At 34.8% G+C, this 27,272-nt stretch overlaps 2 protein-coding genes across 2 annotated transcripts; both read right to left on the reverse strand.

Moving 5' to 3' along the window:
* Window positions 1–5,157: 5,157 nt before the first annotated feature.
* LOC126775021 (cuticle protein 2-like) lies at window positions 5,158–14,176 on the reverse strand. Its single transcript, XM_050496739.1, has 4 exons — window positions 14,135–14,176; window positions 6,936–7,197; window positions 6,049–6,276; window positions 5,158–5,404 (listed from the first exon to the last, which is right to left on the reverse strand). The coding sequence occupies exons 2-4, from the start codon at window positions 7,177–7,179 to the stop codon at window positions 5,184–5,186; spliced, it is 693 nt and encodes a 230-aa protein (XP_050352696.1). The 5' UTR covers window positions 7,180–7,197; window positions 14,135–14,176; the 3' UTR covers window positions 5,158–5,183.
* Window positions 14,177–16,983: 2,807 nt separating this feature from the next.
* Window positions 16,984–23,692, reverse strand: LOC126775037 (cuticle protein 3-like). The gene is made up of 4 exons (XM_050496765.1): window positions 23,611–23,692; window positions 22,013–22,196; window positions 19,410–19,637; window positions 16,984–17,162 (listed from the first exon to the last, which is right to left on the reverse strand). Exons 1-4 carry the CDS (start codon window positions 23,617–23,619, stop codon window positions 17,062–17,064), a joined length of 522 nt encoding a protein of 173 aa, XP_050352722.1. The 5' UTR covers window positions 23,620–23,692; the 3' UTR covers window positions 16,984–17,061.
* Window positions 23,693–27,272: the final 3,580 nt, after the last annotated feature.

Below are 27,272 nucleotides of genomic sequence, written 5' to 3' on the forward strand. Positions count from 1 at the left end.
ATATATAAATATAGACTGAGCTTATAAAAACACAGTGAGCTATCGTGATGTATCCTAAATCTTGCATCCATCCTGATTTAAAATTGTGTGTCATTATAGCCATAAACAACCTATTAAAATAAAAGTGGCCGTTACGGGACGCCCGGCTGATATAAACATCACATATTGATATAGTTATTGAAATCATTTATAAAAATAAACAGTTCATATGTTTTATTGTTATTGTAATATGACAATGTTTTTTTTTTTTAATTATAATATTATTAGAAATCAAGATAGAAATAGGTTTTTAAAAAGAGATAAATCAAAACAAGTATACAACAATAAAGTAACCGTAGATCGACACGTACAATTTACACACACAAATAGAACAAAGGAATCAAAATCAAATCAAACCCCGCGCACCGCCCGCTCGTGCACACGCTTTTGTCTGATCCTTGGTGTTTTAATTAACTAAGTTGTATAATTATGGTGAAGTTAGGAGCTGCAGATATACTAAAGATGATGCAAAGTTTGGTGCTTCCTTTAGAACTTAAAATTAACTCCCTGGTGGACATGGTTCGAAGTTTAGAATCAAAATTTGATTTGTTAAATGCAAACATTGAGCAAGACCAGAGTTCAACAGTGGGTAGGAAGATCGAAGATAACGATAATAATCGGACCCATCAGAAGAGCGAGAGGCCAACGACGTCATCTTCAGAGCAGCACCCAACTAACCAAACAAAAACGAGTGCGAAGATATTGACGCGAAAGATGAAGGCGTTGATGTCAACTAACGACGACAACCGAGCTATGACGAGAACCGGCGAGGGCCGAACAGTCACCGATGATGTCCGAGTCCGGGCGATCCCCAACGATGTCCGAGTTGTTAGATGTTCGAAACGTCGTGGTGGGGTTGCTATCATAGCAGCTCCACGATTTCAGCTTAGACGGATTACTGTTACGAATATGGTGTCGACAGGGTATGAACTAATTTGTGCAGGGATATATATACTAAACCATCTATTGGTTACTCTGTGTGTATTTATATTTCGCCAAATACGGACGAAGATAAATATTTGCTAGTGTTTAACGTTATTGAATTGGTTTGTGAGTAATTTGAAAATGTTTTAATATGTGGGGACTTCAACATGAATTCCACAAATGTTAATATTAACAAACACTTTGAATATTTACTGGAGTTTTGCGAACTACGGCAGGTAAATAGCATTCTTAATAGCTTCCGAGGGTTACTAGACATGGTTCTGGCCCAGTGCCCAACGTTGGGCGATGTATCGGTGGCCCGGTGCACAGAGCAGAGATACACCCACACTGCCAGACGCTTACCATCCTCCTATTGATATAGTAATTGTCTGCAAGCTAGAGGCAAACAATAGTATTTCGTCAAGTGAACAGGTTAGTGATGTTGAAACTAGCACTGAATGGGATTTTAGAAGAACTGATTTTTATACACTGTATCAGAATTTAAAGAGTGTGAACTGGCAATCAGTGTTTAATATGACTGATTCCGACACAGCTGTGGCAGAATTTTATGTTATTCTTAATAATTGTTTAAATAACTGTTTAAATCTTAATAACTGTCTAAATCCCCGTACAATCGCGTAGGGCAATGCAATCTCGGTATTGTTACCCTGTACGGTACTCGCCATCAACTAGGCGCTTCATTAGATTCAAAGCGCATTTTCATCGTTTATATAAAAAAACCTTACATTTTAAATTCCGTGTTAAGTTTTCCTATTATAGAGCGGTAGTCAAATTAAGCATGAAAGCGGACTTCCAAATATATAAAGATCGGTTTGAGAAGGATATACGATTTGATTCGTCGAGGTTTTGGGGCTATGTAGCGTCAAAACGTAATAAAGGGAAAAAACGGAGACCTATTTTAAATAACGGGAGATCAGTACCAAACAGCGAATGTGCTAAGCTATTTGCTGAATACTTTAGATCTGTGTATTCAGATAAACCACCTAAGTTAGATGCACAAAGAGAGTCAGAACAGGCTGAGGTATCTAACCGACGTATCCATATAGGGTCTTTGAGTCTGGCCGATGTGAAGCTAGCTCTTGAAAAATTCAAACCAAAAAGGTCCACTGGTCCAGACGGCATTCCGCCATACATCATTAAAGATTTTCGGTCAGTGTTTGCTTCCCCTTTTTTGTACATCTTTAATTTGTGTCTCACAACCTATCGGTACCCAGATGTGTGGAAAATCACATGTGTGGTTCCGGTACCTGAGAATAATTTCGGAACTAACGTAAGTGATTATAGGCCGGTAGCTGTACTACCAGTATTTGGCAAGCTATTTCAAAGTATCTTACATCGCTTGATAAGTGTACAGGTTGAGATCCAACTGTCTGATGCCCAGCACGGATTCAGAGTTGGTCGCTCGACTACGAGTAACTTATTATCATTTTACTCATACACGGCTATGGCGGTGGATAGAGGCTTTCACTACATATTTTGATTTCCGGAAGGCGTTTGATACGGTCGATAACGACTTATTGCTCCGTAAATTTGCAGCCCCCGGATTTACTCCTGCCTTGTTACAAAAAATTGTAACTCCTGCTACCTCCGTAACCGGAGGCAGTATGTGCAGTTTAATGGACAACTTTTGAGAATCGTATTTTTCGATTTCCGAAATAAGTCAAGGTTCCAATTTAGGGCCTCTTGAGTTTCTGATTTTTATTAACGATTTGCCTGATGCTGTTAGTGCAGCTCATAGTTTGTTATTTGCAGATGATTTGAAATTATTCTTAAAAATCAAAATGCCATCGGATTGCTTGATGTTATAAAAAGACATCCAAAATGTTGAAGAATTGAGTAAGCGGAATAGGCTTATATTTAATGATGAAAAGTGCTCTATAATATCATTAACACGCGCAAACATGCCAGTCAAGTACGACTATCGTTTAAAAGACGTTGTTCTAGGGCGACAATCTACTATCAAAGACTTAGGAGTCTTGATGAGTGATAACCTGAGCTTTACCGACCATGTTTACAATATTACAAAAACGGCATACAAATCCCTAGGGTTTGTTTTGAGGCAGTCAAAAAACCTTGAAAGTGTTGCTGCGGTCAAAATTTTGTACAACTGTTTCGTCAGAAGTACGTTCGAAAGTAACTCAGTTATTTGGAGTCCACATGAGGTAAAATACAAACTCATGGTGGAGAAACTCCAAAAAAAAATCTTGAGGTGGCTTTACCACAAGTTATACGGGTTCTTCGTAGGGTATCCTTATTGTTATCCTAGTTTATTTGTACAAGGAATGACAGGATACGATTCCCTCGAAGTGCGACGACATATGGCCTTGTTAAGCTATTTCTTCCTGTTACTCAGGGGTACAATTTTCAATCCCTCAGTGTTAGAGCTAATATCATTGAACGACACAAGCTATTTGCGGTGCCTGGCTGTCGACTGGTACTGGTGAGCGAGTCACCTTTGATACGCGCGTTGGCTTTGCTCAATGGTGTCCTGGCCTGGAATCCAAGCCTCGACTCGTTTAACTCATCACCTGCTGTATTTCGCAAAACGGCAGCGGAATACATTACAAACTATAATAATTAAGGAATAAGTGTATTAATTAAATAAGTAAATGCTTTAGGTTCAACCTGTAATTTTTACTTATATTTTGTAAATAAATAAAAAAATAAATAAAACTGAACAACTGAAATATTTATTATTTATGAGATATCCATCACAACCGAGAGTCCAAGCAGAAGTGTCTTAAGCCCTTGAGGAGCTCGACAGGGCTAGTCCCCACTATGATGATCATCACGTGATCAAGTCGCGCCGCTAGACCACGCCCCATCGGAAGACATTCCTAACAATATATTCACGTCGTTTGCCGTCACGGCATACGAGTCGGAAGAAATGTGCGAGCTCGCACGACACATCGTAAGAACTTGCGAATTAATTCGTAGGTGACATAAATATGTTTACTCGAACCATGATAATGAAACGCATTGCCGCAAGAAAACGCATCGTAGTAATTCGTTCACAGCACAGCTCTCTATGTTGCGAATTCTTAGTTTTAGATGCCAATAGATGCTTTACTTTAAAAAAAAATGCGTGATTTTTTTTTTACAATTGTTGGTACTACTTTGTGGGTGGACTCGTAGGCCTGAAGTAATATTATATTCGAATAATTCGTAGGATGAGAATCATTATCGTATTCTATTAAAAGCAATAGTAATTAATATGTTTAAGGTTAAATGACGCATCGCACATTAATTAAATTTATTGAATTGCTAATAGTCATAAAGTGTGTTTCAAATGAGTCTCTCCTTTAAAAGCTACAATCGTTCCCAAAAGTTTTGTGTTAGCCTAATATATGTCCAGTATATCCTAAGAAATAAGAAATTGTAAATTCTTTAATACTTTTTCTTATAGTTTTATAAAATACGCTACCGACGCCTAATAAAACAAGACAAAGATACTTTTCTACTCTCAACCGATTCGGTCATAAGGCGTGATTAATTTTTAAAAGAAAATCAATTAATAGGAACTACATCAAAGCATTTGAAATTGGTGTATATAGCAATTTATACTCTATAATATTCCGATCATATTCAAGTCATAAAAAACAGATATACTATAAGTATATAACGCGTAAGATGTTGTTATGTATAAAGGTTATAACAGTGTTCATGTTTCACAGTATGCTCGTGGTAACACAATGATTGTTTAATGCGTAACAGCTGGACTGGACCAAACTTTAATATGCTATCTGCACCTCCCAACTTGGTAGGGGTAACATTTGTATAGTATTTATTCTTTAGTCTTTTGTCTTTACGATGAAATATCCAAATAATCTTTCCTAACCGATGTTTACTTTACAATAAATATAAAATAAACCTAACTTCCACATTTCAGGATTCTAGACTCAGTAGATTTCGCTGTACGTTGATACTTTGGCTGTGCGTTGTCAATAAGGACCATGAATGAATGAATGAATAAATAAATACGTTCTAAGAAAAATACGTAAAATAATTAAAACTCATTTATTAATTAATTGCAGAAAGTCTTGGTAAGAGAGCTTCACACTAGGTTTTTTATGCAACCTTTAATATATTAGGAACTAATTAATTAACAACAAATCAACAATAAAAAATTGGCTTTAACAAACAACAAACAACTGTAAACGTAACAAAACAACAAACGGTATAAATCAACAGTCAATTAATTAATGGTGATAGCTGGAGTCAGTTGCGGCATGAGCAGCATTGTTGTAGTTTTGGAGTTGTTGTTCATGGTACTGAGCCCCACCATCATGGTAGCTTTGAACGCCACCATCATGGTAACTTTGAACGCCACCATCATGGTAACTTTGAACGCCACCATCATGGTAACTTTGAACTCCACCATCATGGTAGCTTTCGGTTTGATGCTGTTCATGGTAGTGACCTGGAAATAAATATTTGTTAAGCTAAGTTAAGTTTGGTTATTTGCTGAATGACAATAGAAAAAGTAGCACCGACATGCAATGTTGATGTGCAAGAGTTCGAAGCTGCAGTGCTATTCTGTAAGAACTCTCTTCATAATTCAACCATGAAATGTTGACAACCGACTTATTGTGATAAACTATTTTGATGCGTGTTTTCTTGAAATGTTATAATTATTATCGTCAATGTTACATATTATTTTCTGACATTTCACAATTTCTACGGTGAATTTCGAGTTTGTTACATAATAGCCCTAATATTTTTATTCATTCACTCGTTCGGTCACGATTTAAGTACAGTACAGTAACAGCCTGTAAATGTCCCACTGCTGGGCTAAGGCCTTCTCTCCCTTTTTGAGGAGAAGGTTTTGGAGCTTATTCCACCACGCTGCTCCAATGCGGGTTGGTGGAATACACCTGTGGGGCCATCTCGGCTTTTTCACGTTGTTGTCACGATTTAAACATGACAGTAATACAAAATATTGTAAACCCTGCCACATATAGCATATTCATGCTGATAAGTTAATTTTATCCATTTAGGCGGATTTTTACAGAACATAATCTAGTCAACCACCTCATGAAAAAGTACGTAGTAGTAAGTTCTTACCATCATCATAAATGCCATTGGCTTCGGCCTTCGAATTTTCTTCCAAAGATTTTAAGATTGCTTCAGGGATTGGTGGCGAGGTAGGTAGATGGGCACCATAAGCCCGGAAGCCATTTTCATCAGCGGTATACTTCACTGTGTATACTTGACCATCGTCTCCGGTATAGGAGTAAGCACCTTCAGCTTGAGTGCCTTTGCTGACCTGACCTGATTCTTGAGCTTTGATACCTGGAAATATTTATAATAGAAATAATTAGTATTAGTGTACACATTTTAATCTTGACATAAAAATTTCGTTATACAGTAATATAATGTAATATTACATAAAATATTGTTTTAAGTAAATAAATTGGGTAAATAACGGTAGCTCAAACTTAACAAATAAAGAATTATTATTTACATCGCCTCAAAGGCTCCAGGCCAAAGTTGTTAAGCCTTATCTGCCCTCCCTTAAATTCGGCCCTACCTCTTCGCAAATAAAATAAAAGTTTATTTTTGGCGTGAAATACTGCCACTAAAATTAATATGCATCGATTTTTTTGGAAATTGTCTTATTTACCTTTTGGAATACGCTTCGGGTTAAAGACATTTAATTTATTATAACGAATTTAAAAAAAAATCGCTTATAATAAGAAATTTAAATTATACTAAATAGTTTGAAAAAGTATCTCGGATACAGGAAAGTAAATACTTAGAAGTTTAAAACAGATGAAGGTAAGTAAAAGAATAAAACAACAATTACGTTGTCTTTATAGAAAAGTCAATGCGTTTTGGTTTTGCTTCCACTTATCATCATAAAATTGTTGGTACGCGTAACATTGATAAAAACAACCACCTAAATAATAAATTCATTAATTAAATGTAATAAAATAACTGATTAAGCTCACCGTTCTCAGTTTCATAGGCGTAATGGTAGTTATGACCATTATTTTCCGAATGATAGGCCAAAATCTTAGCCGTTTTCTCAGCTGATGGTCTCTGGTAGGCCAAATCGTGCGCGGATAATGAATGTCCGGCTTGTATAGCCGGCTGTTGGTATTCTACAGCTGATTGGTAGATATCAGCAGCATTTGCGTAATGCTCGGCCTGTGGTTGGTTGAAGATATGGCCAGCTGATGCCGCAGCCACCATAGCCGTGAATGATGTGATCTGGAATAAATAGGAGATTATCATTAATATATTATAAGGATGAAAAGAAAACATGCTTAAGAAAAAAAAAAACTTAATAAAAATTAAATTCTAAATTTGAAATTAAAACAATTTACAAAACCAACCAGTTTCATGTTGACTGTTTTAAAAGAACTTTGGAACTTGAATGCGTAAAAAAAATTTCACCCAACCGTTTTTATACTAAGTAATTTCTATATACGCACGCTCGTATTAAGTCACACATCTGACTTAATAAGAACTGTGATAGTAGCGGTTAGAGCACTTGAAGTGCGAACGTAGTAAACAAAAAAACAATTTGATACATTCTTTTTGCCTTTACTAATTATATAACTATATTGATGTATGTGTTAATGTTTTCTACACTAAATAATTGTATCGATATTGCAAATCTACTGGTGGTAGGGCTTTGTGCAAGTTCGTCTGGGTAGGTACCTCCCACTCATCAGATATGCTACCGCAAAACAGCAGTGCTTGTTATTGTTGTGTTCCGGTTTGAAGGGTGAGTGAGCCAGTGTAATTACAGGCACAAGGGACATAAAATCTTATCGTTCCCAAGGTTGGTGGCGCATTGGCTGTATAAGCGATGGTTGACATTTCTTACAATGCCAATGTCTAAGGGCGTTTGGTGACCACTTACCATCAGGTGGCCCATATGCTCGTCCACCTTCCTATTCTATAAAAAAAAACGTTAAAATAAGCGTGTGTTTTGTCAAGGTCATTGAACTAATCTGATGAGTTAATATAATTTGACTCGAGGTACATTTGAAAAATTTCATATCATACTTTAATTTTTACGAAATAAATATTGTCCCTTATTATATATACCTATTTATATACAATTTTATATAACCTTAATATAATAATATTAATTATAGCTTTTAAAATGCAATGTGTAATTGGTAAAAAATCAAAACTTATGGAAAACACATAATCTAAAGATTATACGCTTTTTATGACTTATAATATACATATTTATTAATAGCTTATATTATGCTATTATAAATAAATAATCACAGAAATTTGGAGAGGTCCGTAGTATACGTGATCACCGTAAGATGCTGTTAGGTAACGAGATGCACCCGATCACTGAACAAGTAGAACGGATTTTGGACAGACCATAGTAAGTCATAGATATGGCAAGTATATTAAATTTTATATTATTTTATTTTTTTTTTAAATGCTTTTATAAGGCAATTCCATTTTATTATATAAAATATAGAGTATTATATATAAAAATGTTAATGAATTTTTCAACAATAATAATAATATTTTGGGACATTTTTCACACACGGCCATCTGATCCCTAATTAAGCTTGTACAGAGCTTGTACTATGGAAACCAGACAACTGATATACTACATGTAATATTTTTCTTTTGTAAATACATACTTATATAGATAATTGCACTCAGACTCAGGACAAACATGTTCATGCACAGAAAATCTGTCCTGGGTGGGAATCGAACCCACAACCTTTGGCGTGAAAGGCAAGCCACCAACCAAGCCAACCAGCCCGACGAATTTTTAAGCTAACAATTCTACTTGAATCCGTCCCGACATTTGAGCGTAATTGAGAAACAATATTCGAAGCAATAATAACCATCGCACGCATTTTAATGTATATCACATTCTAATTTTAAAATGTCAGTTCTACGAGAATCACAGATCTACATTTAAATAATGGCAATTAGGTACAAATGTATAATTTTATGTGTTATTACATAAATTAAGTGCTTTATATAGTTCTGGACTAAAATGTTTGTTACGTTCAATTATAATTTCATTGTACAAAATAAAAAAATATATATAATGTAATTAAAATAATACATTTAATGTAATAATATAAATCATGTATGATTATTTTTATTTATTTTAGTCTAATATTAAAATGTACCAACTCTAGGAAACGACAAGTTATAAGTGGGAAGACTTATTCCATTTTCATTTCACATTCAAGATCAGGGAGCCAATTCTACTAACAAATTGTCAGTTTATCATATTCGAATCGAAGCGTAATCGTTGCCGTTCATCCGTTTTCCTATTCTTTAATTTAAGCCGAGATGGCCTAGTGGTTAGAACGCGTGAATCTTAACCGACAATCGTGAGTTCAAGCCCGGGCAAGCACCAATGAATTTTCAAGTGCTTAATTTATGATTATAATTCATCAAATAAAACATCGTGAGGAAACCTGCATGTGTCTAATTTCATTGTAATTATGCCACATGTGTATTCTACCCGCATTGGAGCAGCGTAGTGGTAGCCCAGCAGTGGGACATTCAGAGGCTGTTACTGTTTATTTAATTATCGACTATTGCCATAAAAGTTAACAATTACGTTTGATTTTGACATAACGGTATATGTTAACATATTATCGGTTCGGTTCCGATTTGAATAAATACAGATGATTCAAAGTTGGATCGGAATTGAATCGGGAAAGTATCGTAATCGTTATAAATTGGTAGAATTTCACCCCTGGCTTTTTCACTACAGTATAGAATATACGCGTGGTCGACTTCTTGGGAGTGGTTAGGGTTAGTTTTCTGTTTTAGTTCTCTGTTATGTCTTGTGGTAGGTCTTTGTACAAGCCCCACCACCACTAGGTTCCACCCATTCATGAAATATTCATCCAGCAACCAGCATATCTTAGTATTGTTATGTTCCGATTTAAAGGATAATTAAACCAGTGTAATTACAGCCACAAGGGACATTACATCTTAGTTCTCAAGGTTGGTGGCGTATTGGTAATCTAAGGAATGGTTAAGAATTCTTACAGCGCCAATGTCTATCGACAATGGTGACCAATTACCAACAGGTGGTCTATAATGACAGTGACAATCGAAAAAAAACAATTTAACATGTGAAAATTAAATGATGCTTACCTTGATATCAAATAAGCTAGAATTCTAGAATTCTAATGTACTTTAATTATATTTATAAGTCGGTGGGGCAGAAAAACATCGTGAACAAATCAGCATTTATCGAAAGATAATCTACCACACGTTTATATGGACGAGCAATAGAGCAAAGGGTTGAAATACTCTTGAAATCTTCTTCTCAAAAGCAGAGAGGGCTTTAGCCTAGCATTGGGACATTAACAATATTAATTTATCTCAATGTTGGGATTTAGTATGAGGTCCATATAACTATAAACATAAGCTTGACTTTTAAAATAAAATAAGTAAACCAAAGCAAAATACCAGCATTATGTAATACATAGCAGTAACAATAACCTTATGTACCTATAGACGTAACACTTCACAATAGAATCTTGTCCGACGATGAGTTATACGACTTGTTTGTAATAGCTTAAATTCAATTGAAATTGGACAAGGGTTACCATGTCAAATTAAAAATTAGGACAAACTATAAAACCAAAAATTTTACTTATATATCATTTGTGTGTGTAACTTGAAATTATAAAAAAGTATACTAAGTAGATGGTTTAAGCTTTTTGTCATAATTGAAGCCCTTTAAAGTTACACATATTCTATATTTTGTTTCTAAATAAACAGTTTTGGAACAGATAGACGGCTTTGACTTAGTAATAGGGTTGCATTCTTTGATTTCGAAATTATAAAAGTAATTTATTTCCACGGGGCAGTAGTTATATTTCAGTCTTTTATTAAATTCGATTTTTTTTATAATATAGGATATAATATAGCCAGTCGGGCAAATTGCTCACCTGATGGTAAGTGGGCATCGCCGCCCATAGACTTTGGCACTATAAGAAATACAATTCTCTAAATCGCCATCAACTTTGGAAACGAAAATATATTCTTTACAGTTACACTGGCTCACTCACCCTTCGAAACACAACAATACTTATTGCTGTTTGGCCCTAACACCAAGTGGAATAGCATAAATACAGAAACGCACAATCATATATATCTGGACGCTTAACTAAGCACGAGATATATCATTCACTATCGGTTTTTTACTAACGCCATAATAAAAATGGATCACTGAAATTTTAAGAGTAAAATTGAATAAAAATAAGTTTTATATGTAAAAATTATTTCAAAAAAAGACATTGCATAAAAATAACTAAATTAAATATAATTTAACAACAACGAAATATTACATTATATCCCCGAAACTGTTCACCAACGCGTTGGAAGACTTATTCAAGATTGGACTGGTTATAAAGTCAATGTAAACGGCGAGTACATTTCACACCTTCGAGTTGCCGATAATATCGTCATCATAGCAGAGTCGCCTGAACAACTCATCGAAATGCTGCGTAACCTAGGCGAGTCTTCCCGGCGTGTCAGTCTCGGTATGAACTTGGATAAGACCACGGTCATGTTCAATAGGCATGTCGTGCCGGGACCGATATACGTCGAGGGGAAACCTCTCGAAGTTGTTAGTGAATATACCTACCTAGGACAGATAATACAAGTCGGTAGAAACAACTTTGAGAAGGAAGCCGATCGAAGAATTCGCTTGGGATAGGCAGCATTTGGCAACCTTCGTCAAGTCCTCACGTCGTCTTTACCAAAATGTTTAAAGACGAAAGTCTACAACCAATGCGTCTTACCTGCCATGACATACGGTGCCTAAACGTGGACACTAACTGCGGGACTAGTCCACAAATTCAAAGTCGCTCAGTGTGCTATGGAACGAGCTATGCTCGGAGTATCTTTGAAGGATAAGATCAGAAATGAGATTATCCGATGAGAAAGAACTAGAGTCACAGACATAGCTTGCAAAATTAGCAGGCTGAAGTGGCAGTGGGCTGGTCACGTATGTCGTAGGACCGATGGCCGTTGGAGCAGACGAGTTCTAGAGTGGAGACCGCGGATCGGCAAACGCAGCGTAAGGCAGCCTCTAGCCAGGTAGACCGATGACCTTAAGAAGGTGGCGGGTACCGACTGGATGCAGAAGGTGAAGGACCGGGAGCTTTGGCGCACCTTGAGAGAGGCCTATGTTCAGCAGTGGACTATGAGTGGTTGTCGATTGAATGAAATATAACAACAAGAAAGAGCTTTACAATAATTTTAATTAAAAAAACAGTTAAAGCCAATAGTCGGCTATAAAGAAAATCAACTCGCAAAGGACGAGTCCTGAAAACACAAAACGCCTGGCGATCCTACGTCAAATTAACAAAACGTATTGATGTATTGTTAAGTTAAATATTCGAACAATGCTATCAGACAATGCAAGGAGGTTACGCGTAATTTGCTATGTACCGATAGACAGAACACATACCAAAGAAGTGGTACACTGTAACTTAGTATAGATTTTGAAAGATTAATTCAGTTTTAGTTCAGTAGTATTAATGATGGACATCAATATTGCTTTTGTCTTGCAACAGCAGGACAAAGGCTAAACGATCAAGGGTTTTTTTAACGCACTCCTCGTAAGCGCAAGGCCATTTCAACTACCTCCTCGGGCGGAACCAATTATATATATATAACATTATATTATATTTTTTATTAGCTCGACATACAAGTGAATGATTGAGAAATTTTATCATTTCGTGGTTACCATTCTAGCACATATTATATCGAAGCAACGATTATTCTTAATTTTTTTTAATGGATGTGGTAGTGATTGTAAATGGTTATCACAGCCCATAGACATTGGCTTTGTAATATTAAGCATCCTCTACATTACCAATGTGCCACCAACACTTGGAATTAATAAAATTAATATTATGTTCCTCCTGCCTGTAGTTACACTATCTCACTCACCTTTCAACCGGAACACAACAATTTATACCAACTACTGCCGTTTTACGGTAGAACATCTGATGAGTGGGTGGCACCTACCTAAACGAGCTTGTACAAAGCCTTACCAATTGAAACAACAAACTTAAAATATTAAATATATTACATAATTACATTATATAGATCTATGTGGTAAAATTAAATTTGTAAAGATTAGCCACTGTTTCTTTATAAAGAGAAATTCAGAAAGTTAGCAAGAAATATGGCGTAAATTTGACTTTACATAAATTGTAATTATATTTTTTTTTTTTATAGAATAGGAAGGCGGACGAGCATATGGGCCACCTGATGGTAAGTGGTCACCAACGCTCTTAGACATTGGCATTGTAAGAAATGTCAACCATCGCTTACATATCCAATGCGCCACCAACCTTGGGAACTAAGATTTTATGTCCCTTGTGCCTATAATTACACTGGCTCACTCACCCTTCAAACCGGAACACAACAATATCAAGTATTGCTGTTTTGCGGTAGAATATCTGATGAGTGGGTGGTACCTACCCAGACGAGCTTGCACAAAGCCCTACCACCAGTATATTTTTGTGCAATTATTTAAATAACTGTCTTATTTAACAAAATTTATTTTATTCTTTATTTATATAAATGTATACTAAATCTACTATGTAGTGTTATATGTATATACCAATTATGATGAGGATCATGGTTGTATGGTATATAAGTTTATAATGAGTGGCGATTTAGTTCGGCGAAGCAAAAGTAACGTGTGAGAAGTTAGCATCTCACAAACAAACTTAAGTTCCAGTGCCATCCAGCATAGTTTCCACATTTTTTTATCATATATAAATTCGATTTCGACTCGTTTTCAGTTAAAGTAACTAAAACAGAGTTGAAATCCATTGAGTTCTCTGTTCTTAAGTAATTAAAATGCAAAGATCAGAGGGTTTTACTAATTAATTACTGTACTGTACTGTACTATTCATTACTGAGATAGAACTCAAAATGCTTTTCACAAATTTCATTATGTTTTTACACTAAAAAAAAATTAATTAGTAAAACCCTCGGATCTTTACATTTTCATCTGTCTCAGTAATGAAAAAATGAGAATATTAGTAATTCCTTAAAAACGAACAATGTTAGTATATAAAGAATATACATAACAACATATTTTTTTAAGGAATTAATTAAAATATACACCACGAAACAAAATTAAAGAAAAAATACAGCTTACAATTACCGGAATTCCGCTGACATTTGCACACTGACCTGAACTCGCCACATCATTGTTAGCGATGTGGCGAGAACAGTGAATAATAAAACAACATGCTATTATTTCTTACGGCTTGTAAAACGATACGAGATATGACGAGATTACCGCAACTACTTGTCGGAAACGTCTCATTTGAGAATTCCTAATTATACCCTCGTTCGGATTGATGATGGCGATGATGGATGATATGGTTCAGTGGATAAAGCATGTGGATCCGAAGATTCTGAAAAGCATTAAGATTTTTATAAGTGAAGTTTTGTATTTATATATTTTTATTACAAACATATAAAATTGCAAACACGTAAGCAAGGACAGATGCAGACTTATCGCTGAGAAGGTTATCTCTTTATAATACATAGGTAAAACAAATAGGTAAGCGACCTGTAATGGGACAACACCGCCTTAGACATTGGCGCTGTAAGAAATATTAGCCGTTATTTTGTTGTCGTTTGTGCCTGTAGTTACACTGGCACCCTCGCCCCTCAGACTGGAACACAAAAATACTAATTATTACTGATTAGCGGTAGATTATCTGATAAATGATTAGTAACTACCCAGACGAGCTTGCGTGGGCTTAACCAAACGAACATACCTGTTCTAGATATTTAGGCATAGGCCGTTGAGTAAATAGTGGCTTGGAAAGATTGTCAGTATTTCTAACATACAGTACAGTACAGTAACAGCCTGTTAATGTCCCACTGCTGGGCTAAGGCCTCCTCTCCCTTTTTGAGGAGAAGGTTTGGAGCTTATTCCACCACGCTGCTCCAATGCGGGTTGGTAGAATACACATGTGGCAGAATTTCAATGAAATTAGACACATGCAGGTTTCCTCACGATGTTTTCCTTCACCGTTAAGCACGAGATGAATTATAAACACAAATTAAGCACATGAAAATTCAGTGGTGCTTGCCCGGGTTTGAACCCACGATCATCGGTTAAGATTCACGCGTTCTTACCACTAGGCCATCTCGGCTTTTTTAACATAATTTTTTCTAGCATAATATTGAAAATAAGTTTATTATAATAACTGTCTTATTAGTAATTTAATAATAAACTATAAAGAAGCATTTAGAACATATAGTAGTCCGAAGCCGTTTTTAGACCAACAACTCGATTTACTACCTTGTCCCCGATTATATATTAAAATTATACATATCATTTTATATTTATATAAAAGTAAACTTAAAATTCATGTTAAAAAAGGGCTTATTTTACTGTACCTGATCATATAAATGATATGAAAGTTTGGAGTATTCGTTGATATTCATACAGGATATATTACAATTATATATGATTATTACATTTCCTTTTTATTGACGAAAAGAGTAACTATCGAGTTTCTTGCGGATTTTTCTTGGTAGAATCTAAATTCCGAACCGGTGGCTTTATAATAAAATTAAAATTGTAATATGGCAATTCAAAAGTGCACGCGAGAGCCTACTTGAATTCTTCTTCTGCTTAGTCGATACCCTCTTGACAGATCGGTCGTGTTCGTCATGAAATAGTGGCTGCTGTTATTCTCTTCAAGATGTTACGCTATCTTCCCCTGTCAGCTGTCATCCTAGTAAACTTGCAATGTTCCGTCCACCGCAGATCTGTTTTGGTCTACTTGAATAAAGTAAATATATTTTCACTTTGACTTCGACTGCTGACAAGGGCTGGTATATTTTGTTGCCCAGAGAATCGGAAATGGGATTTAATGGTAAATTACTATTAGCATTCTTGCACAAACTAAGTCTTATTTGAAACCAATTAATTAATTATCTCTGTTAAACATCAATCCTTGGTATTGCTATTATGGTTTAAAAGGTGAGCTATATATAAGAAAAACATAAAATTAATATAACAAATAAACCGCTTTGTGGTATGGCTTATTGCTTTCGTTTGAGAAGGTAAAACCCACTCATTACATAATCTACCACCAAATAGCAATACTTAGTATTGTTGTGTTCCGATTGGAAGTAAGCGAGGGGCAACTAACTGCAGTCACAAGGGATATAATATCTTAGTTCCCAAGGTCGGTGGCATATTGGTCATATATGGAACGTTCAATATTTCCTACGACAACAATGTATATGGGCCATAACGGACATTTACCATCAAATGTCTCATCTGTTTGTCCACATACCTATAATATAAAAAAAAACATAATGTGTTGTTATGTGTTGTGACATAGTTTTAATACATCTGAATATTCGGATGACAGTGGGGAATCGATATGATAATGAGATAATGCAAGTCGAGCCCTATACCTTTATTTGCCAAAGTATTATCTGAATACGTATTACCTAAATAGTATCCGCTAAGGAGTTTTTCTAGAATCAAACATCGATCTTGCTTTGTATTTTACTTTTGTTCAATATAACGATGTGATTATTTTGTGACTTATACATAGATTGGTGTAATTATTATCTGAGCTTGACGCCTCATTCGTTTGACGAATATCTTATGAGGTGTCAGATCCTGAGTGGGATGAGGAATTTGTGACGTAGTGCAGATGATTCATATTGTTTTTGATATAGCAGATAATTAATGAAAACTAAAACGTGAAGGTTTCTAATTAGCTTAATGGATTTGTACAAATAATATTTTTATGCTGTTGTATTTGCTTATATCTATGACTTGTAAGTATGGTACGTAGTTTGCAAAACATTTCATTATTACACGATTAGTTTTGCCTTGATGAGCTTCATCAATATATTTTATGAGAATTGGATGACATTAGAAGTAATTAAATAAAATATCAAAACGATTACTCGTCGTATAAAGTTTGAATAAAATTTTAGATTAAGTTGAATTAAAAACATAAATAAAAATGATAATCAATTTATTGCGTAAACATTGCACTGTACAAACTTAGCCTAATCGTTGGCACGATAACGTGTTGTTCAGAAGTGATAAGGCTTTCCGAAGGGAGCGATGTACCTCGGGGTAGTGTAGGTGCGAGCGGCAAATACGCCTTGGTCGTATTTACCCGCACGGTAGCTACCTGGAATTTAGAAATAACAAGAAATTTAAACATATGAAGTGGTTGGATAAATCTATATTTTTTTTTAGTTTAATATATGAAGACAAAAAAGAAAGGCAATATAAAAATTGTAACACTCATCAGTTTAAATAGTTTATACCACCAAGCATTGTTTTAAACAATATCAAGGTTTGGATAGTGACATTTAGTTTCTGAAACGCCAATCAACTTAACTAATTTTACTTGAATCTTAATTATAATTAGTCGACGGCATCCAATGACGCATTAGGTGACCAATGAACTTTAGTCGGAATAGTAAATCTGACTTTTATCAGAGTTTCAGAAATTGGAGGTGAGTGTCAATTTAATTACAACCACTAGGGCGCCAACTAACTAGGGACTAAGATCTTCCAGCTTATTGGTTCTCCTAACTGTTTAGCAAATTCAGAACCGGTAATAGCTCGGCAGGCTCAACGGGATTTACTTGTAAAATATCTACTCGGAATAATAAAACATATTTTGATTAAGATTTCGAAAAAATAAATCGTAGATACAGCAAAGAACGTCGATGCAGTAACTTAAGGGTATACAAAACATGATGAAAACGAATATATGTTTAGAAGCCTCGGGTCACAGCCAACTGATATTAAGTTGATTGGTTCGTATGTTGCTGTTGTTGCTGTCAAGATGAATCGAACATTCGTGACTCGGTCGAAACAAGAACTCTTGAAGCTTTGAGGATGTTATTTTTAATATGTATTGTAATAAAATTTTACGCAAGGATCACACTTCTTCCTGCTTAAAATATTTTAAATGTGAAAGCCAACTTGTCTACTTTTGTTAGATCTTTTGCCGGGTCAGTATTATTATAGTGTTATTATTTTTAAATATTTCAATATTTTTTTCTTTTTTTTTTGAGAACGAGCAAAGTGGCCAACTTAAGGCCTCTGCTCATAGACAATGGCACTGTACTGTTATAAAGCGTTCCATGCACACTCAATGTCCCGTCCACCATTGCATTCATTATATCCCAATTGCCCGTAATTATAATGGCTATTTAAAGCTATTTCAAGTGTAATGTAATTATTAGTTCATTAAACATTTTGATACGAATATTTTGATGAAACTCGACGTAAATGTCGTCAAATTCGCACGAAGAGAAGATTAATGATGATCCAATGACGTCTAAATGTAATTTGACTTATTATTAAAGTTATTTCAATAGTAATTAATGATTGAAGTATAATATCGTTACATGAAAACGGGCTATATATGAATAAGTAAAACATTTTAATGACTAGAGTTGGTGCTATTTAATGTACTGCTTTTCCAGGGGTTTATTTTTAATAATAATAATATCCTGGGACATTATTCACACACATCTGATCCTTTGAGAGCTTTTGCTATGGAAACTAAACAACTGATATACTACATATACTATTTTTCTTTTGTAAATACATACTTATATAGAAAATTACACCCAGACTCAGGACAAACTGTTAAAGTTAGCGATTCTATAATGTTGACATTATTTATTAAAAATATAAGTCTATTGTTTTATAGGTATATTTGTATGTGTGCTTAAATATATATATTATATTCATTTTCCCCATTTATTAAACTTTTTTCTGATATTATCAATGTATAAGTTTAAGTGTATTTAATCCATGAGATTACGTTTATATACCAAAATAATATTTGTTCAATCACATAAAACCTTTTTTCTATATAAAATCTATTTATCTATATATCTTATATATTATATAAAAGGTTGTTATTAATAATAAAAAAAATAATATATTTTAATATTCTTTTTTTAAATTATTCATCAAAGAGCAACGACATATTCACAATAGACTTGATATTCTATCTTCTGCAAAAACTTTATTCTAAATTTGAAAATGTCTCAAAAATCAACATGATTGTATAACTTGTATTGAGTAAATAGCTCTCTTTAGTTACGCGTTTGGTATGAAAATTAACACATTTTAATAACTATAATCAAATTACACGCGTAGAAAACATGTAAGTGTTTTAGCTTAACTTTCACTCTCGAGTCAGTTGCCAAAATTATACGCCGTCTCTATCGCAAACATGTCGTATTCTATTTCTCTTTCACTCGCACAATTATAAAAACTAAGTTAAAAATTTTGATTCGTCCTCAATAATACTAATATTTTTGTTTTTAGTTTTAATAAAATCATAACGTTTTTATTTCTAGTCAATTAGTTAGTAGTGGTTGGGGTAAATTATGGTCAAAGTTCTTACCGTCATCGAAGATGCCATTGGCCTCATCTCTAGCGTTTTCCTGTAAAGCTTTGGCAATGGCTTCGGGTACTGGTGGAGCGGTTGGCAGATGAGCACCCTGGGGCTGGAAGCCGTTCACATCAGCTGTGTACCTCACGCTGTAGACCTGGCCATCGTCACCGGTATAGGAGTACCCGCCTTGAGCTTGAATGCCATTAGCTTCTACACCGGTTTCTTCAGCTTGGATTCCTGAAAATTATTGATCAGAAAATCTTTAATAATTATTACGCATAAATTTTCATTATTTATTGAGAGTCGTGGTGCTCGATTTGTATTATAATGCAGTTTCATTAGACAGCCCCGTGATTACAATACCTTTTTTTTTAAATATATAAACTAACAGTCTAAGATGGAGTGCGTTTGCCTAGAAGATGCTTGTAGGTTCCCCCGAGCAAGTGCCTGGGCAGTAAGGATGAAATACTAATGACACCTACACTTCCACTCAAATGTACATGAGGGCTTATCCCAGCCGTGGGCTGTTACTTTATTTTACTTTTATAATTTAAAAATCCAATTTAAAATGTACAATTAATTATAAAACAACATATAGAAACGTGTTTTATTCTACACCTAAATTGAATCGGCGACCTTTACGTCGCAATACGAGTACCATAAACAAAGACTCGTCAATTACTATAAAATAAAACGTAAAGCTTAAATATCGATTTCAAAATTGTATCAATACGTTTCGTTTCCTAACTTTAACCTTGTTGAGATATTTGTAATTTGTGGCAATAATATGTAAATCTTACGATTAATTTACATAAATGTAAGGGGCGATATGAAAAGTGCATCTAATGTGTGATGGAATAAATACTTTTCTTGATCGATTTCATTAAAATAAATGTCGATAAATGTCGGTAAGTGCTCACCACCGACCATAGACATAATAGGATATATTAACCATCCCTTACAAATCCGCTACAAATCTTGGAAACTAAGATATCACGCACCTTGTGCCTGTCTATGCTGGCTTACTCAGCCTTCAAATAGGAGCACAATAATACTAATTATTGATGTTTGGCGGTGAAATATATAATTTCTTGGACTTGGTCAAAGTCATACCACCACGTAAAAAATATATTTATTTTAACATACTGGTGTATGTTGGTCTAGTGGCTTGATGTACGTTGGAGGTGTGCCCCGCGTGGAGTGCGCAGAGGGAGATCTTGGGTCCAGGGTCCGTGAAGTCGGACAAGACCTGTCCAGAATCGGCGTGGAGGGCCGTAGCCTCCTTCTGTGAGACCTTCATGGTCCAGTCGTCATGAGGTGGGGGCCTCGCGTTTCTCATTTCAGACGGCCCTGAGGAGGATGGCAGCCGGGATGGCCTCGCGCTGCCGTACGCACTAGCAAGGAGTGCGGGGGGCGGGATTACCTTTGCCCCCTGAGGAGAGCTCCGCCGAGCCACGAGAGGAGCAAAGCACGGGAGAGGCCGCGGATGCGTTATATTTACACGATCCCGCAGCCTCCCCAATCCATGCCGAGGACGGCCATCGCAGTGGTTTTAGTGGGTAAGAATCCCACATAGCCCAGTTGCCCCCCATGGGAGCTGGGTACCTTTCTGAAGGTTTCCACAGCGTGAAAAAAAAGTGGCTTGATGTAAGGCCGCAGACCCAGAGGTCCTGGGTTCAATTCCCAGGTCGGGCCAATAAAAAGTTATCGGGTTTATCTGTCAGAACATTCTCAGTAGCAGTCCTATCAGATTATGAGAGACAGGGAAGAGACTTATGTTGATGACTAATCTTTCTTGAGGGCCGAAATCGGTCTAGAGGACATTATTACTGTTACCTATATAAAACTATATTACAACTCTATACATTTATAAATCCACTAATCTTTAAATTTGCTGGAACAGAGTTTCTGTTCCAGCAAATTGACATTTACCGAATGTTTTCGAATAATTATACTATTATATCTGATGGAGTTATTAAATATTCATCAATTTTTTTTGACCTTTCAAATACAGAATCAATCTATTTTAAATGCGTTTTATAAATATATAGATATAAAACAGATTTTTCATTGATTTCAGTCTGTTTCTTGTTATAACAAATGAGTGTTCACTTTTGTCACTATTTTTATTTTGAGTTTGTGCATTATTTTAGTTGCTCATTATGGTTAGCGTCTTTCAATTTTTTGCTTAATTTCATATTATTCTCAGCATAAATTATCTCATTTTAAACTAGAAAAGTGCTTCTTGGGATTATGCCTACCTTATAATAAATAAATAATATAGGTGTATACTTTAAATTTATAAAATGTTTGTAATTGACTCGATAGATCCATTTTTATTTTTAAATTAATAATTAATATACTTTTTTATCATAAATAGTGTTGGAGTTTGACATTTTTGAGGAAAATATATAAATATTTACAAAAATGTCGAAACATATTTTTTACTGTGTATTTCAATTTTTTGTTTATTGATTGCTCTTAAAATCTTCGATAGTTACCAAATATATCAAATACGAGTCGAATACAGATCCTGCCTTTGAAGTCCGTTAATAAAGTATTTGAAAAACAGAGGAGAAAATTGTATATAGATATCGAAGGTGCCAACTTACCGTTTTCCGTGTCATAAGCAAAACGATATCCTTGTTCGTTGACATCAGACACTGAACGTAATATCGCTGCATTCCTCTCCAACGCAGCGCGAGGTCTGTCCTGGTAGTAGGCGCGGTACTGAGGTGCCACGTAGCCGGGGAGCGACGCCGCTGCGCACGCACCGATGATTGCTGCTAGGATGATCTAGAAAAGATTTTTGTTTTTTAATTATATTGTAGAAAAAATATTTCAGATCTAAGTATAGATAAAAAAAATTACGAATGTGGTAGTTATATATGAATTACTTACAATTTAATCTATAAATAAATAGTGTGTTTTTAATGTTTATATACATAATATTAACATTACAAAATTAAAAACTATAAAACCTGAGTAGGTTTAATAGCCACAGAGAACAGACATAACGATTTCTTTAAAACAAAGCAACTCCACAACATACATGCACTATGTTTAATGTGTGTTAAGCTCTAATCGTTCCGATAAAAGCGGATTCGTTTATCGGTTATAGCAGCTTCGCACAGATCGATTTTTGTTGACCAATATTTGTTGTTCAACGAATAATTTAAATGAAGATTTTTTAATTCATCGTATAAATTGAAAGTTTTGTTGAATCGATTTGTTCACTTTGATTTTAAAATTTGTTAGATAATCGCTTTCAATGGGACAGTTTATTGATTAAAATTGACCTTTCTTCTCTTAAAGTACTCTTAATAACTGTCGACTATTAAGGTACCTAAACTATAACACCGTTACAAAACCTACACTCTTTTCTTATAGTTAATCAGTGAGTTAATTGGATAATTGTACAGTATTAATAGTAAGTCACTAAAACATTTTGGGTTACAAATATTACCCCGGGAAATAAAGCCTTACTCACATACTTTTATTCATAATTTGAAATTCAAAAAAAGAACACACTGCATTGTTTAATTAATCAACTTTAAATAATATTTACAAAACTGTAAAACCACCGCGAGTATTCATTCAAGTTATGACAGATAATATGTCTTAAAACCGCGTATTGCACATATTTTTTATACATAATATTAGTAAGATATATTATTTAATTAAATATAGATCAAAATTAAAAACAAAGAAACAATTTACCGTTGAACCCCAAGAGCACTATGACAGAGCGTTTTTTTAGAGCGGCTTACGAGCATATGGGCCACCTGATGGTAAGTGGTCACCAACGCCCATAGACACTGACATTGTAAGAAATATTAACCATCGCTTACATCATCAATGCGCCACCAAACTTGGAAACTAAGATGTTATGTCTCTTGTGGCTGTAATTACACTGGCTCACTCACCCTTCAAACCGGAATACAACAATACCAAGTACAGCTGTTTTGCGGTAGAATATCTGATAAGTGGAGAATACCTGTCCAGACGAGCTTGCACAAAGCTCTACCACCAGTAAAATATATAATAAAACGTTCTTTATATAAAACTGCTCGGACTATATACTAATTTAATGTATTTATATAAATTTTGAATAGAATAATAATATACGCAATCACATCAAAGTATATGCAATTTGCTGAGCTGATTGTAACGAAGTCTTTCAAAATAAATAATAGGTCGTTTGACGTACCAATTTCATGTTGCCGGTTGAAGTAACGATCCTCGAATGATGAGTCTGGATCCCAACTCGGTTTATATACTAAACACCATCAATATTGGCAATGTCAAGGTTGAAATGTAGAATCTGTACGCCTTAAGACCTGTAGCACATTGCATAGTAAACGGCAGCTCGGCTGGATAAACTCAATACGAAAATTGAACTCTAATAATAATGGACTAAAGTTGATTTTACATATTTCATTTAACAGATAATGATACGGAAATCCAAATTAATAAATGAGAAAGTAAAACCTTCTTATGGTTTATGGATTATTTACTATAAGAAAGTCATAGGTTCGATTCTGTGCTGACCTAACATCAAACTCATTCATAGTACAATTAGGAGAAAGAAGGAAACTTTTTTAAAAATTAATGTAAAAAAGACGTGCATTTATTCTATATACGTATTGCATAATTTTCGAATTAACTGTAACAAAATTGGAATCCAAACCACTAAAAACTGATGCGTTTTATTGAGCATATTATTGCAGTACTTAACTCAACGTAATAAGTGTCAAATTAGTAGATTTTTTCACACGTAAGTGATAAGAATTACCTTTGAAATTTTTAAATGATACAAAAATAACTGATTTATGGCTTACTCCATAGTTATAAATGAAAATATCATTGCTATGACTAGGGGCTTATCTTGTTTCAAATACTATCATCTACAAAACTTTTCAAGTGCAGTAATCCACTACAGATTACTAAATATATTCATCTGGAATATTAATATTACCTCACAGGGCTTTGCTTATATATATACATATATATACTAACATCGGGCATCGGGGTTTTAAGAGATCCGAGACGACGCCTTTGTCATCATCGCCGAGCGGGATCAGCGTAGATGACGTTTCCCTGCCCATTTTAGCTCTGTTGTCTCCTTTTGGACCATTACGGTTTCACAGGAAGAGGCTTCGACCCTCCAAACTGATTCCTAGCGGAGCATTGCCAACATGATTGCCGCATGTAGAGGTCTGATTCGACTACGCAGACCAGCGTCTCATCCAGGCTGGCGAGGTAGCTCTGATGACACATATATTTGACGGCCCCGTAGAGGGCCATCGATCACAAGACACCGGCATAAAGACTTCCTCCCTCGGTCCACCGAGATTAGGCAGCAGTTTCTGCATAGCTCTCGCTCTCTTCTATCTCTTTCTAGACTCACAGAGACACAAATATTTCATGTGTACCAGTGTGTCTACCTATTTCAAATATAAAAAATAAACAAAATTGATATTAATAAATTTTACGTTACCAAGAATTAACAAAAGTTAAATATAACGTAACATACAATGAAGACCCGGAATTAATATTGTAAAAGTTTAAAAATAAATACAAATTGTAAAGTATATGAAACGATTATATGTTGAACGAACTCGTTTAAATGCGGATTCAATGTTCGTGAACAAGGATTCATGTAAGTGTTGCGTTGAGTTAAATAATTTTAGTAAACTGATTTGATGGAACTTTCCTTTTTTTATTTCTGTGAACGTGAAAATATCCGATGGAGTGCAGACTTTAGGGCAGAGCGGAGCTAATTCGTACGAAGAGTCAGAAATGTTCTTCATGCAAGTTTGTAAATAGGGCACTGATAGTAAGGACTTACCATTACATATTATATTATCTTAATTTTATGGTGTCTGTAATTACAGAGGTCCACTCAACCCTTTAAAAATCAACAGCAGCACTGCTGCTCTTTGAAAGTAGAATAAATGAACAGGCATAAGGGACGTAACGTCTTATTTCTCAAGGTTGGTGGCGCGTTGGAGATATGAGGAATGGTTAATATATCTTAATATAAAGCTTAGAGGTTATTCTCTACTTACGTCAACGCAGATTTTTGGATGTCACATGTAGCAAATTTTATATAGCTCATGTAATACTCATGTGTCTCCTCACGATCACTTGTTACAGTTATTCTCACCTCTTGTCTGTTGGTCTATCTTTCTCTTTCTCCTTCTCGGAGTTATTTGACTATCGTGACCCTTTTTACTAGCGAACGGCCAGGCAAACGCGACCAAAACGCCATAGGTGCACAGTGGAAATTCCCCGCCTACGTACGAAGCGCTTTGAGTCTACATTCATCATTCGCACTGCAAAACTTTGGAATGCTTTGCCTGAGTCCGTATTTCCCGATAGGTACAATGTTGGTGTCTTTAAATCCAGAGTAAACAGGTTTCTTATAGGCAAGCGTGCTACATCTTAGACCGTGTCGATGCTTAACATCAGGCAAGTCAACGGTCAAACACTGGCCTATTAAGAGAAAAAAAAAAAAAAGAAATTGAGTACGGTTATCTACTACAAAACATGTCGACAATCCCTGGATGAATAAAGTGAAACCGGATTTACTTATATATGATACTAAAGTAAGCATCAATCAACAATAAATGTTAGACGGAAGAATGTTGTCACGGAAGTCTGATCGCACCTAAATAATTTTTTATACCATTTTTTGTGGTACAGTTTTTATTACAAATAGAGCAATACATCATAAATTATTTACAATATTATCAATGGCATTTTGATTTTTTGTCTTATATATGTATCATTATCATATTATAAAATTTTGCGCTCAATGATAATTATTTTTACGTATTTGATCACGACTTGGCAAATAAGTCAAATCCTTATTATTACTGTTTGAATTACATGTTCGTGTAATTGTGTAGTTATGTTAAAAATATTTCTTATGCTTGATTTCTATTACCAAAATAAACTTTAATTAAAGCAGTGAGGGAATTCTAATTAACAAACAGAATTAAACCTTAGTAAGACTGAAACAACTCTATAGAGAATATCTCAAGTCTAAAACTTGCAATAACTTGCAAGTTTTAAACAAACTTTTAATAAATCAAATAATTTGGAAATGAAGGAAGGGTTGACGTAAAAGATAAAGGTAAAGAAAAGAAAATACAGCGCATATATCTTGCAAAACACGTAAAACCACCACCACTTAAATACTGGTTAGTATCGGATTTGTCTTCTCTTTGGATTATAAGTCACAAAATAGAGGGCAGTTTAGTCCACACATTCGTGAACCAAATGTGACTCGCACAATTGGCTAGTTTCCCTTAAAATTGGCCTCCGTAACCAAAACCAATAGAATAACATCATCATATTTGTGCAGAAGTGATATATGTCATTGCCTAGCAACTGATTTATATTTTTCGGGACTTGACTTACAAAATTATAATCACGACCATTTAACGTATAACCTCTTATTAACAATTTGATGAATTTGCTCCAAGCTATTGTTTCGTACTTTATGGCTTAAATATAGTAATTATTACTGTACCTGTAAATTACTTCCTGACAAACAAAAATCAAGGATCCATAATAAAGGTATGGTTAGTTAGAATCACCAATAATAATCACTTTATACTAGCGGATATAGTTATATTGCTTGATCTTATATTTTACGACTCATTATTTTACATTTATTAATCGATCATTTTTGAGTTACTAAAGTCACTTCATGCTAAATATTCAATCTTTTAGTAAAAATAAGTACAGTTAAGTATAGTTTAGTAACAGCCTGTAAATAAAAACTTCCCTTTTTCCCCTCCACTTACAACCCGGGTTCCTTCAAACAAGGCGTGAAGAGGCATCTTGCGGGCTGACAAGACG

Source organism: Nymphalis io, chromosome 17 (assembly GCF_905147045.1).
Source record: "Nymphalis io chromosome 17, ilAglIoxx1.1, whole genome shotgun sequence".
Lineage (NCBI taxonomy): Eukaryota > Metazoa > Arthropoda > Insecta > Lepidoptera > Nymphalidae > Nymphalis > Nymphalis io.

Coding starts and splice junctions, on each gene's coding strand:
- LOC126775021 (XM_050496739.1), bottom strand. CDS start 7,179: ATGGTGGCTGCGGCATCAGCTGGCCATATCTTCAACCAACCACAGGCC. Junction 6,277..6,935: donor CGCCTATGAAACTGAGAACG/GTGAGCTTAATC, acceptor AAATATTTCCAG/GTATCAAAGCTCAAGAATCA. Junction 5,405..6,048: donor CAATGGCATTTATGATGATG/GTAAGAACTTAC, acceptor ATTTATTTCCAG/GTCACTACCATGAACAGCAT.
- LOC126775037 (XM_050496765.1), bottom strand. Junction 19,638..22,012: donor TGCTTATGACACGGAAAACG/GTAAGTTGGCAC, acceptor AATAATTTTCAG/GAATCCAAGCTGAAGAAACC. Junction 17,163..19,409: donor CAATGGCATCTTCGATGACG/GTAAGAACTTTG, acceptor TCTAAATTCCAG/GTAGCTACCGTGCGGGTAAA.